This window comes from Eschrichtius robustus, chromosome 4, assembly GCF_028021215.1.
Source record: "Eschrichtius robustus isolate mEscRob2 chromosome 4, mEscRob2.pri, whole genome shotgun sequence".
NCBI classification, from domain to species: Eukaryota; Metazoa; Chordata; class Mammalia; order Artiodactyla; family Eschrichtiidae; genus Eschrichtius; species Eschrichtius robustus.
In genome coordinates this window covers 53,295,111-53,309,266 of record NC_090827.1, presented here as the reverse complement: position 1 = coordinate 53,309,266, position 14,156 = coordinate 53,295,111, and the positions used below count along the sequence as shown (strand labels likewise).

At 36.5% G+C, this 14,156-nt stretch overlaps 1 protein-coding gene across 5 annotated transcripts in view; it reads left to right on the top strand.

Annotated features, from left to right (window-relative positions):
* Positions 1 to 14,156, top strand: part of COPS4 (COP9 signalosome subunit 4) — a 36,937-nt gene extending 22,781 nt beyond the window's left edge. For 3 of the 5 annotated variants that reach the window (XM_068542730.1, XM_068542731.1, XM_068542733.1), the window contains 4 exons: positions 1,865 to 2,035; positions 6,500 to 6,615; positions 8,796 to 8,880; positions 13,627 to 14,156. In XM_068542730.1, the coding sequence (XP_068398831.1) occupies positions 1,865 to 2,035; positions 6,500 to 6,615; positions 8,796 to 8,880; positions 13,627 to 13,760 (506 nt within the window). In that variant the 3' untranslated portion in view covers positions 13,761 to 14,156. Of the gene's footprint in view, positions 1 to 1,864; positions 2,036 to 6,499; positions 6,616 to 8,795; positions 8,881 to 9,192; positions 9,219 to 13,626 lie in introns of those variants that run through there. The other 2 variants (XM_068542732.1, XM_068542734.1) reach the window with 2 other exon arrangements.

The window sequence follows — 14,156 nt, the reverse complement described above, 5'->3', positions numbered from 1 at the left end:
TGCCTCTTTTGCTCAACTTTATGAAATTTATCCACATTGTTACATTCAGTTTCATCATTTTCATTGTTGTGTGGTATCCCATTATGTGAATATACCGCAATTTGTTTATCCTATTGCCTTCTTATTAGCTATTAGTAATAGTACTGCTGTGAACATTCTTGTATATTTGACTCTGTTTTTTATTTATTCAGTGTGTTACAATAAATTATAGTTGTTATTCTTTTTGTTGCTCAAATTATCCCATATATGACCAAATTTTGTCTTTTTGACACAGCCCCATTAGTCTTTGAGTACTTGCCTGAAATGTATCAATAGCATAAAAAGATGCTTCAGGCTCCTTTTGTACTTGCCCTATTCCAGACATGAAATCAGCTATTTTTTGAGGATCTCTAGTTCCTTTTAATGAGGATAGTGAGATCAGGTTACTAGATATGCTCACTGATGCTTGGTATCATTGTCATTCGGCTCTTTCAGTATATAGAGCTAAAAATAAATTTAAAAAGAAAAAGTTTGTTCATAATATTATTTCCATTAGTTCAGTTTTTAATGTCATCAGTTGTCATGTAGTTTTTCACCATTTAAAGGTCCTTGAAGGTATAAATTGAAACTATGAAAATCAAATTTCCCATCTCTGAAATGTTTGTTCATCTTTTATAAATTTCTTATTATTAGGGGAAGAATGCATGTTCATTGTAGAAGTACAGATAAGCAAGAAGAAGAAAATTACAACTATAACTGGAACCACGTGTAACATTTTGGCATATAGTTGGCTCTCCATATCCAGGGGTTCCTCATCCGCAGATTCAACCAACTGTGGATTGAAAATATTTGGGGAAAGAAATTCTAGGAAGTTCCAAAAGGAAAACTTGAATTTGCCATGTGCCAGCAACGATTTACATAGCATTTACATAGATAGATCATCTCTAGGTATTACACATAATCTAGAGATGATCTAAAGTATAGGGGAGGATGTATGAAGGTAATGCAAATACAACATCACTTTACATAAGTGACTTTTTCATCTGCAGATTTTGGTATTTACTGGGGGGGTGGTCTTGGAACCAATCCCCATTGGATACTGAGGGAATGATTGTATATCATAGTCTTCACAAATGAATATACAGTTGATCCTCATTATTCACAGATTCCATATGTGACTTTGCCTACTTCCTAAAATTTGTCACCCCCAAATCAGTACTCAAAGTACGATGCTTTCACAGTCATTTGCAGACATGTGCAGAGCAGCAAAAAATTTGAGTCCGCCTGTTTATGTTTCTAGCTGGGATCGAACAAGGCAATGTTCTACCTTGTTTCAGCTCTCATACTATAAACAAGTGTCCTCTTTGTGGTCTATTTAATACCACATTCTCCACATTTTCATGCGTTTTGTTGGTGGTTTTGCTGTTCAAAATGGCCCCTAGCATAGTGCTGAAGTATTATCTTTTGTACTTAAGTGTGGGAAGTCTGTGATGTGCCTTTTGGAGAAACTACATGTCTTAAGTTAGGTAAGCTTAATCCAGGCATGAGTTATAGTGTAAGCCATGAATTCAATGTTAATGAATCAACAATATGTATTGAATATGGTGCCTTTAAACAGAAATACACAAAACAAGGTTACATATTGACCAGCTGACAAAAATGTTGTGACCAGAGGCTCATGGAACCTAACCCCACATATCCCCTAGGAGCAGGAGTTGAGTATTCACTAATACAGTGTTGGCAGCAAATGTATAGAACATAACTACCAGAAATAACGAGAATCAATCTGCATATTTTAGTAGGCAAAAATGGAGTCATAAAAAAGATTGTTTTTCATTGAAAAAACAGATTGTGAGAATATGTGATGCTCATTTGTTCCCCTTAGGACAGCAGCGTTCTCGGATGCTTGCTACTCTTTTTAAGGATGAAAGGTGCCAGCAACTTGCTGCTTATGGAATCCTCGAGAAAATGTACCTAGATAGGATCATCAGAGGAAATCAACTTCAGGAATTTGCCGCCATGCTGATGCCTCACCAGAAAGCAACTACAGCTGATGGTAATGATTACTTCTTATAAGTATGGGATAGGAAATACTGAGGTCACACTAGTAGAACATATGTTAAATTTGAAGCATCTTGATATCTTTCTGTAATATTTTTATGTAACACTTGATGATAAAAGAAGGAGTATTGACTGAAGATGAATATTATACACAGATATGAGTTTGAAGTTTAAGAGTAGCTCTATTGGAGAGCATTTCGTGGAATAAAGCATTTTTTGGAAAGTGTAAGAGCAGAAGAATTATAGGCTAGGCTTATAGTGCCTGGTTTTTTAAAGACTCAAACCATTTGATAAGTACCTTAATTAATCTTAAACATCAGTTTGTAACAGAGCATAATTATCCAGCCCTATTTTAGACACAGGAAAATTTGGTACAATAGCTTGCCCGAGGTACTGAAGGGAAAGTGTTTCCAATAAGAATAGAACTTGGTGTCATGTTTCCTAGTATTTGCTTAAGTCAGACTGCCTTTGCTAGGAAAGAATTTTGTAATAGATGCTTGTTCATAACATCAATTATTTTATGTATGTTTATCTACAGAGGTTTTAAAGTAGCTTATAACAGTAACACACATGATAATAAAAATATAGATGTAGGCCACCAGAATCATAGAGAAGGTCAAGACAAACATGCAGATCTGTCAGGCTCATCGCCTTGGATTCACTGTCATCCCATATGGAAGAGAATCTAGCTGTAAAGAATTATTTATGTAAGATTTGGCTGAAAGGTATATACCTCACCAGTCTTACTGCCCTGAGTTAAACCAGAGCATTGAAGCAATTATATTGACCTATAGAATTTCTTTTATTTACTTGTACTTTAAGAAACAAATCAATTGATTATTATCTTTCTGTCTAAAGGAGATATTTATTCTATAGGATATTCTTTATGCAGATCCTCAGAAAAATTCCTTTTCAGTCTTAGGATTAGTTGTGATTCTCCGGAGCAATTGATTTTTATCTTATTTAAACACTGTGAGTTGATAAACTGGTTGGTTTTCTTAATTTTTTTAAAAAATTAATTTACTTATTTTTATTTTCTGCTGCGTTGTGTCTTAGTTGCTGCGCGCGGGCTTTCTCTAGTTGCAGTGAGCGGGGGCTACTCTTCGTTGCGGTGCGTGGGCTTCTCATTGCGGTGGCTTCTCTTGTTGCGGAGCATGGGCTCTAAGCGCACGGGCTTCAGTAGTTGTGGCATGTGGGCTCAGTAGTTGTGGCTTGTGAGCTCTAGAGCACAGGCTCAGTAGTTGTGGCACACGGGCTTAGTTGCTCTGCGGCATGTGGGATCTTCCCAGTGTCGAACCCGTGTCCCCTGCATTGGCAGGGGGATTCTTAACCACTGCGCCACCAGGGAAGTCCCGGTTTTCTTAATTTGATGGGCTGCTAGAAAGTTTAAAAAATTAAACTTGTAGCCCACCTGTAATGTGTGTGTTTTGATTGTTGTTATTCTTTTTCTTTTTAACTTATAAATTTTCTTGTCTTCTGTGTATTCTGAGCAGCTTTAAATAAATTCTTTTGCAAGAAGATGTCTGACAAACAAAAGCTAGATAAATAAGAAAGAGTTTCCAGAATTGATGTAGTTGAGCTTCACATTTGACTTTGAGTTTTATGGCCATGAAAAAAAAAAAAAGATAACGTCAGATAATTCTTTTCTCAAATGAGGGCTACTCACGAGGATCTCGGAGAATGCAAATGATTTTCAAATTTCTCATAGGAGACTATGTATCAATATATAGGACAGGCATTTTGTCTTCTTCTTCTTCCATTTTAGACTTTATTGCCTTCCTTATTTATCTTTCTTGGACATCTTTGTTCATTGTCATTACAACCCTAGGCTTGCAATCTTGAGACATAGTTTTGTTGTTGTTGTTATTACAATTCAGTGGTTTCAGTATATTCTCAGAGTTTTAGAATGTTACTACTAGTCTACTTTCTGCTCTATAGATTTGCCTGTTCTGGACATTTCATATAAATGGAATCATACAATATATGATCTTTTGTGACTGGCTTCTTTCACTTAACGTGATGTTTTCAAGGTTCCTCTGTATTATAGTGTGCATCAGTACTTCATTCACTTTTATTGCCAAATAACATTCTGTTAACCACATTTTATTTCTTCATCAGTTAGTGGACATTTAGGTTATTTTCACTATTTGGCTATTAATAATACTGCTGTGAACATTCATGTAAAAGTTTTTGTATGGACATAAGCTTTTAATTCTCTTGGAGGTATATCTAGGAGTGGAAGTACTGGGTCATATGGTAACTCTATATTTAGTCTATCTAGGATCTGCCAGACTGTTTTCCAAAGTGGCTGCACCATTCTACATTCCTGCCAGCTGTGTGTGAGGGTTCCATTTTCTCCCACACTTGTTATATTATCTGTCTTTTTGATTTAGTCATCCTAGTGGGTATGAAGTGTGGTATCTTATTGTGGTTTTGATTTGCATTTCCCTGGGGGCTAATGGTGTTAAGCACCTTTTCATATGCTTATTGGCCACTTTTAAATTGGGTTATTTGTGCCTTTATTATTGAATTGTAAGAATTCTTTATATATTCTAGATCTTATTATCAGATAAATGATTTGCAAATATTTTCTCCCATTCTGTGTGTTGTTTCTTCACTTTGTTGATGGTATCTTTTGAAACACAAAAGTTATTAATTTTGATGAAGTCCAATTTATGTTTTTTCTTTTGTGGCTTGTGCTTACAGTGTTGTATCTAAGAAACCATTGCCTAATCCAAGGTTATGAAAAGTTGTTCTATTTTCTTCTAAAAGTTTTATAATTGTAGCTCTTACATTTAGGTCTCTGATTCATTTTGAGTTAATTTTTGTATGTGGTGTAAAGTAGGGGTCCAACTTTTATTATTTTGCATGTGAGTATTCAGTTGTCCCAGCACCATTTGTTGGAAAGACTCTTATTTCCCCACTGAATTGCCTTGGCATCTTTGTTGACAATCAGTTGACTGTAAATGTGAGTTTATTTCTGGACTCTAAATTCTATTCCATTATTCTGTATGCCTGTCCTCATGCCAGTACCACACTGTCTTGGTTGCTGTATCTCTGTAGTAAGTTTTTTTTTTTTAATTTTTAATATTTGGCTGCGTTGGGCCTTCGTTGCTGCACGCGGGCTTTCTCTTGTTGCGGCGAGCGGGGGCTGCTCTTCATTGTGGTGCGTGGGCTTCTCATTGCAGTGGCTTCTCTTGTTGCAGAGCACGGGCTCTAGGTGCACAGGCTTCAGTAGTTGCAGCACGTGGGCTTCAGTAATTGCGGCATGTGGGCTCAATAGTTGTGGCTTGCAGGCTCTAGAGTGCAGGCTCAGTAGTTGTGGCACACGGGCTTAGTTGCTCTGCGGCATGCGGGATCTTCCTGGCCCAGGGATCGAACCCGCGTCCTCTGCATTGGCAGGCAGATTCTTAACCACTGTGCCACCAGAGAAGTCCCTTGTAGTAAGTTTTGAAATCAGAAAATTTGAGTCTTCCAACTTTGTTCTTTTTTAAAATTGTTTTGGCTTCTATGGATCCTTTGAATTTCCATATGGATTTTAAGATCAGCTTGTCAATTTCTGCAAAGAAGCCAGCTGGGATTGCACTGAATTTGTAGATCAATTTGGGGAGTACTGCCATCTTAGCAATATTAAGTCTTCCATATTTTCCTGTTTATTTAGGTCTTTATATTGGAAAGTTGCTAAAAAAGTAGATCTTAAAAGTTGTCACAAGAAAAAAAATTATAAGTGTGTGAGGTGATGATGTTAATTAACTAAACTTACAGTGGTAATCATTTCACAATATATACATATATCAACTCACTATGTTGTACACCTTAAATGAATACAATGTTATATGTCAATTATATCTCAATAAAACTGGAAAGGAAAAAAAAAGAATTGGGTGAGCCACACCTTCAGGATGGGGCCTGAGGTACATAACTTTGTCAGGCCCTGTATTATCTTACTTAAGGGAGGATCCTGTGCCTGATATCTCATGAAGGGATCCTGCCTTCCAAACATTTCTCACGTTTGCCTCAGAGTAAAGTGCTTGTGAAGTGCCCAGGGGAATAGAGATATTTCCATTGAGCAGTATTTTTTGACTTATCAAGCTTACAAACAGCATGATTGTTTGCATGATTGTTTTGCTGCTGCTTGCTAATAAAAGTATGTGCTTATAGAAAGAAAAGAAAAGTTAATGAAGTTGATAGCTAGTCCAAGGAAGCAAAACCCCAAACCCAGAGGATTAAATCTGTTCAGCTAGTTAATCACTACTTGCTAATCATTTTCTAAATGTTATTTGTATTTAACTGCATGTTATTCAAAATGTATCAAGGGATTTTGGTTACTTTTAAAATTTTGATAGGAATAAAGGCAATGATTATGAGTTAGTACATGCCTAGAAAATTTTTAACAAGATGCATCTGTTAAGAGTGTAAAACTAGTTTCAAAATTATAACATTCTTATTTATATTTAAGGTTCTAGCATCTTGGACAGAGCTGTTATTGAACACAATTTATTGTCTGCAAGCAAATTATATAATAATATTACCTTTGAGGAACTTGGAGCCCTTTTAGAGATTCCTGCAGCTAAGGTATTTTCTTATTTCCAATACATAAAAGGAAGTTAAGAGACTAAATTATTGACATAAAGAGAAAATAAAATATATACAGTTGGACCTCCATATCTGCGGATACAAAACTTGTGGATATTTTGGAGGAATATTTTGGAGGACCAACTGTATTCATTGTACTACTACATTTTATATAACGGTCTTGAGCATCTGTGGATCTTGGTATTCATGGGGGCTACTGGAACCAATCCCCCATGGATACCGAGAGACGACTGTAATTGATAATATTGGCAGTTGCAACAAAAATATACATAAAAAGCCTGAGGTAAATGGAAATAAATTATTTGAATGTTAAAATAGTACTGTAATGGAATTGTCTTTGATTTTCTTTTTTTTTTTTTAAGTTGTATTTTATGGTAAAGTGACCTAGAATGGAAATCTTAAAGGGGTTCCAGGTTATGATATCCATTTTGTTAGAATATCTTTGTTTAGTATCTGTTTAAATCCACTTCATAGTGGTTTCTGATTTTTAACTAACATTTGATCTATGCCTTAATTCTTTTTTCTGCCCTAGATTGACTCAAAGTTTAAAAAGCTCATCTCTTTGAGAGAATGACTGTGGTAATACTCTAGGCTATTCTACTGTAACTTCTGTGCTTCATTTAACTTAAGAAGTTGACTGAGTCATTAGGGAGTTAATTTTATTCTTAGTCATGCTAACGTTTGGTTGGCTATTTTTAAATTCCAAAAAAGTACCGGTTGTATTTAGAGGGTATTTCAGGTAACATCTATAAAACATTCTCTTAATTTTAAATAACAGTAAAAGCAAGCAATCAACCTTACTTTTACCTAACTTGTAGAACTTCTTTTTTTAACATCTTTATTGGAGTATAATTGCTTTACATTGTTGTGTTAGATTCTGCTGTATAACAAAGTGAATCAGCTATATGTATACATATATCCCCATATCCCCTCCCTATCTCACCCTCTAGGTGGTCACAAAGCACCAAGCTGATCTACCTGAGCTGATCTCCCTGTGCTATGCGGCTGCTTCCCACTAGCTATCTATTTTACATTTGGTAGTGTGTGTATGTCAGTGCCACTCTCTCACTTCATCCCAGTTTACCCTTCTCCCTCCCTGTGTCCTCAAGTCCATTCTCTACGTCTGCGTCATTATTCCTGTCCTGCCCCTAGGTTCTTCAGAACCATTTTTTTTTTTTTAGATTTCATATGTATGTGTTAGCATACGGTATTTGTTTTTCTTTTTCTGACTTACTTCACTCTGTATGACAGACTCTAGGTCCATCCACCTCACTACAAAATTTGTAGAGCTTAAAGTCATGTAGTTATGGTCACATCCCCTTTTATCTGTTAGTGAAATTTTAATTTAGTATTTTCTAATACAATTCCTTTACGTGTACACATTCAACACACAGTAAAGGAAGTGGAACAATTTCGGAACCAAGGCTTCAGTTACCATTAAAAGATGCTTTCTTCTTAGGCTTTGAGGTATGATCCCTTGCTGAGACTAAGGCAAGTGAATATATTTTTAACAATAAATGCTAGTCACAGTCTGTTCAAGAGTGATTTAGGGTTGATTGTGAAGATGGTCAGAGTTACTAAAATGACTGTCACAACCCAGTTTGCTAAACAGACAGTAAACATGAAGTATTTCTTTAGGAATTAGGTAGAGGACCTTTTGCTCCCCTTTAATGGTCTTTTAAATCCTTTCGTTTCCCTTTTAAATTTGAGCATTATTCCTCCTTTCAATTTTTTCTTCAAAAATATTACTGTCTTAGAGAGTTTTGGGGGTGATAAATACTGTGAAAACTGAAATGAAATAAAATAAGAAAAGCTAGGGATTTTTTTGAGATGTGGATCCCAGTGAGAGGAAAAATTGTTAGTTTGATTTTGAGCAGAGAGCAAAGTTGCTTAGAAGGCTAGATTCTTGCTTAAAATCTTACAACAAGAAAAACAGATCCCAATTAACTTAAAATAATGGATTGTACCCAGAAAGAATTGGGGGGATATAACAGGCAAATTTACAAGATTTACTCTTGTAATGAATGGCAGATGAACACATATGTAAAGCTTAGTGATGGGTAGCTAAACCAAGAGCTTTCATTTCTCTTGGTGAGAATATGTGAATAACTAGAAATGATAATTAAAGTGTCTAAGAATTTATTGTTTTTTTTAAACAGGCAGAAAAGATAGCATCGCAAATGATAACAGAAGGACGTATGAATGGATTTATTGATCAGATTGATGGAATAGTTCATTTTGAAAGTAAGAAGTTTTGCTTGTTTATATCATAATGAAATGGCAATGAAGTGTTGTATATTTGTGATTAAAACATGTTGAGCAATTTCCTTTGGCCCAGAATTTTACTACTGGAATGAGCTTATTTCCCAAAGAAATAATTTAAAATAATTTTTATGAACTTATATTCGTGAATCTAATTAATGCAGCATTTTCTATGCCGTGGAAAAATTTGAAACTGGAATTGTTATATTAGTTCACTCATTTACTCACCAAACATTTATTGACCACATACCGTGTATTGGGCATGTAGAAATGACAGTTGCATTTCCTGTTCAGCAGCTCACTAAACTGATGAAGGCAGACAGGTGAGTAGATCTCTTGTCTTTCTCATTGTTTAATACCTCCTCAGCCCTTCTTCCCACCTCATTTATGCCCTGGACCTTACCCAGAACCATTCCACTTGTACAGTTTTAATTTGAAGTATCCCACTCTGACCATGATCTTTTCCCAGCCTTTCTAGTGGTCTTTCTCAGGCACTTCTACCTCACCTCTTCCTTGACTGCATTGGAGCCTCTGGTCTATTGACTTTCACTTTCTTTCAGTCAGCTCAGCCCTTTTTTAACCTTTACTGTTCTTCCTATCCAGCTTAGATTTCATGATTCATCATGAATCATGAAATCAGGATTTCAATCATTTTCATGATTCAGTTACTCTTTTACAGATGCCCCAGAACACTTGCCTGCGAACTTTTTGTTCCTGCTGTCCAGCAAAACTTCACCTTGAATGAACCCATTCTCCATCTTTTCCATGCCTGTACTTGAGTAACTAACTAACGTTGCTGGAGAAGAGTCAGAGCACCAGACAGATTGATACCACTGCAAAATTCAAGGTCCTGAATTCTCGACGCTGCCTGGGATTCTTGATACATTTCTCTAGTCCACTTTTTCCCTACTCTGCAATGACTATTTCAGATTTCATTTTCCTAAACCTCTGACTTTTCTCCTCCTTCACTCTCTGTTCACTATAGATCTAATTCTGTCTTTTTCTTCCTTCGTGTTATATGGGAGATGGTTTCCATCTCTCTCCCCAGTTCTTCCTCTTGCACTTTGGATCCCTTCTCTGAACTCTGCCACTCCCTGCTCCAAAAAAGAAATCTTTTTTAGGAACCTGAGCTTAGCAATTATTTTGTCTATTTTCATCCTTTCTTTCTCTGTTGGCTTCTTTTTATCAATATTTAAACATGGTCAGGTCTCTTCCATTTTAACAAAAATCCTTTTATCTTTCAGGCTTCATCTTGACTTTTCTGCATATTGAATAGGGTTGATCACTCGCTCCTTTCTGAGTGCCCCCGCCCCTTCTTGACGTCTGTCATCTCCTTCACCCTGTTCTCCTGTTTTCCCTCCTATCTCTCCAGGTATTCTTCCCAGTTGTCTTTGTAGATTCTATAGTGCTTTAAGTTTAAATATTGGGGTTGCGCAGGACATGCTCCTCGGCCTTTTTCTCCTCACTCTGTTGTTACCCTAGGTAATCTCACCTATTCCCAGTGATTCAGTTACCATCTCTATGCAGACAGCGCTTAGATTTCTAGTGTAAATCTCCCTTCTGAGTCCCAGATTCAGCGGCTCTAATTGACTAATAGGTGTTTCCCACCTGATTGCTTCGTGGGCTTCTCAGAATGAATATACCCCAAACTGAATTCACTGTCTCCCCCACTGCCTGCCTCCCAAAGCAGCCAGCCAGCCAGCCAGAAACTACACTGTTCACTTTCTCCAGCATTCCTTACCCTTGACCCCTTCTCTTCTTCACTGCCCAGAATCCTTCGAATTTTACCTCCTAGTGTATCTGGAATCCATGGTCTTTTCTTCATTTCTTACTGTCACCAGCCTGTTCTGAACCCCCGAAACCCTTCTGGGCTTAAGAAATAGCCTTTTAGCTTTTTTTTTTTTTTTTTAATTTATTTTTTATTTTTGGCTGTGTTGGGTCTTCGTTTATGTGCGAGGGCTTTCTCTAGTTACAGCAAGCGTGGGCCACTCTTCATTGCGGTGCGTGGGCCTCTCACTATCGCGGCCTCTCTTTTTGCGGGGCACAGGCTCCAGACTCGCAGGCTCAGTAGTTGTGGCTCACGGGTCTAGTTGCTCCGCAGCATGTGGGATCTTCCCAGACCAGGGCTCGAACCCGCGTCCCCTGCATTGGCAGGCAGATTCTCAACCACTGCGCCACCAGGGAAGCCCCAGCCTTTTAGCTTTTTTTCTCATGTCTACAATAGCTCCTTTCTAGTCCAGTTGCCCTAGTAGAGCCAGAAGGATTGTGATCTTTTAAAAATGCGAACAAACAGAAAAAAGAAATAAAAACCAAATTATTAAATGTTACTCTCTTCCTTGACATGCTGATGAATGGCTTCCCCATTGCTTGTAGAGTAAGATTTGACAAAGTCTCCAAAAGGTCCTGCGTGATCCTTTATGGTTTTCTCTTTCCAATCCAGCTCACAGGACTTTTTGTTTTTTCCAGCATTGTAAATTCTTTCCCACTTTAAACATTCCAAAATAGTCATCACTCTCCACAAGCAGCCTCTCCAGCCATCTTCTATTTGTCCCCATGTCTTAGTTTGAACAATGTTAATCAATAATGATTTTCCTGACTTCCCAGGTTAGGTATGGCTTTAAGTTATACGTTCTTGTCACCCTGAATTTCTGAATTTGTCTAAATGTCTGTTTCTGTTAACCAAGCTCAGCTTCCTAGTGATAGATATTAAGTGTTTCTTGTTCTCCATGGTATATCCAACATCTTTTCCAGTGCCCTGCACGTTGTAAGTGGGAAATAAATAATTATTGAATAAGCAAACACAGTATATGATGAATAGTATAGCAGAGGCGTCACCAAGTAAACACAATTTAAATTAACGTATACCAACTTGATAGAATATGGGATATTTTACTTTCTAATTTTAAAGTACATAGTGTTCTATGAAGTGGTTTTTGTTTGTTTTTGTTTGTTTGTTTGGGGTTTTTTTGGCCACACTTCGTGGCACGTGGAACTTCCCTGACCAGGGATCTAGCCCATGCCCCCTGCAGTGGAAGCTCAGAGTCTTAGCCACTGGACCACCAGGGAAGTCCCAAAGTGTTTTTGTTTTTTTTTAAAGTTAATGTACCGTGAATATATTTGCAAGTCACTAGATATAAATCTAAGTTATTTGTTTTAATAGCTGTATAATATTTCGTGGAGTTCAACTATTCACCTGTTGATGGACATTCAGGCAGTTTCCTTGTGCGTACCTTTATATACTGGGACACTTAGTTCTATACAACAGAGTCTCAGAAATTGCATACTTTGCATCAGAGGATATATGTGTTTTGATTCTTAATAGCTACTGCTAGTTTGCTTTCCAGAAAGGTGTAGCCATTTACACTTCCACCAATATGAGAGAATGAATCTTTAAGAACTGGATATTATTCTTCTTTTTATCTTTTGCCAATTGTTGGGGAGAAAATACTATGTTATTGTTTTATTGTGCATTTCCTTGGCACTAGTGAAGTTTAATATCTTTCCATGTATTGGCCATTAGTATTTCCTTTTCTGTGAATTCATGTTAGTTTTTCTTGTCTATTTCCTTCCTTCCCCCTCCACACCTTTCCTATCTGTGTTACAGATATTTTTCTCTTTCTGTCAGTTGTGTTTCTGTAACGCAATGCATACCATAAACACATTTAAAAGCTCTTTTGCAGCCAAATATGTCCATTTTTAGTTTTATGGCTTTTGTGTTTTCTGTATTGATTAAGAAAGTCTCCCTCATTTTGGGATAAAATTAATATTTTCCTAAAATTTCTTCGAATATTTTATTTATTGTTTTATATTTAGAAATTTAATCTGTCTGCAGTTCATTTTTGTGTATAATTTTAAGGCATGGTGTAGTTGTGTTTTTTTTTTAAAGATGGATTGCCAATTATGCAAATATCATTTATTAAATGAAACATCCTTTCTGATCTTTGGCGTATATTAGGTTCCACATATATGTTCGGATCTATTTCTGTACTCTATTTGGTTCCATTGATCTGTAACAATATTAGGTAATAAATTTATAGTAAGTTTTACTGTTAGTAAAGCAATCCCTATTCCTCCACTGCTATTTTTTAATTGAGTTGAAATTCACATAACATGAAATTAATCATTTAAAAGTGAAAAATTCAGTAACATTTAGTATGTTTACAATGTTAATGCAACCACCGTCTCTACCTAGTTCCAGAACATTTTCAAATTCCCAAAAGGAAATCCCCATGCCCCTTAAGCAATTACTCCTCATACCTCTCTCCCCAACCCCTGGCAACCAATTACTATTCTGTCTCTATGGATTTACCTGTTCTGGATATTTGATATGAATGAAACCATACAATATGTGACCTTTTAGCTTCTTTCACTTAACGTAGTGTTTTCAAGTTTCACTTTCGCCAGTAGGTGGCAGTGTCTTATGAAGCAGTAAACATTGGTGAGGAAACAGTTGGCCTCAGTGAAGTTGTCTGTCTTATTGCTGCGGTTGAGGTGGTTTGGTTGGTTGGTTTTATTTTGTGTGTGTTTTTTTGTTTTGTTTTGTTTATACTTTGTGCCAGTGATTGGGGTACTTTTCTTAGCTATTTCTTAATTAGCTTAATTTCATTAGCTAAGATCTTTGGAGTAAACTTTAAAAATCAATGTTACTGTATTTATCTTCTAACTCAACATTCACTGTGGTTGCAAAGGAGTAATTTCAACTTTGTACATTATTCCTTTTTTCTTTAGCACGAGAAGCCCTGCCAACATGGGACAAACAGATCCAATCGCTTTGTTTCCAAGTGAATAACCTTTTGGAGAAAATCAGTCAGACAGCACCAGAATGGACAGCACAAGCCATGGAAGCCCAGATGGCTCAGTGAATCCTTGCAGACCTTCTGTGCACATTACATCTTTTTCCATGTTGTACAGATTAATTTCACTATCTCTCAAAAGCATTTGCATCATGACCTTACATATTTCAATCCCTTTTATGCTGGATTCAATTTAAAGAAGACATTATTAGAGCAGGAAGTACAAGCATTTAAAAATATGTAGTTCCCATTTATTCAGGGTCTCTGTATCAGGCTAACTCAGATGTCTTGAAAGCTTTTTCTTTAAACAGAGTAAGTGAAGTATCTGTGGCTAAAAAGTTTGGGATTTGTGATAACTTTGTAGTTATGTAAAACTTAAGTGCTTTGTGCCTCTCCACATGTGGTTATTCTAATAAATGGAGAAGTGAGCCAAATAAAAGTAGTACTTTGTTTTTAATTAGTGAA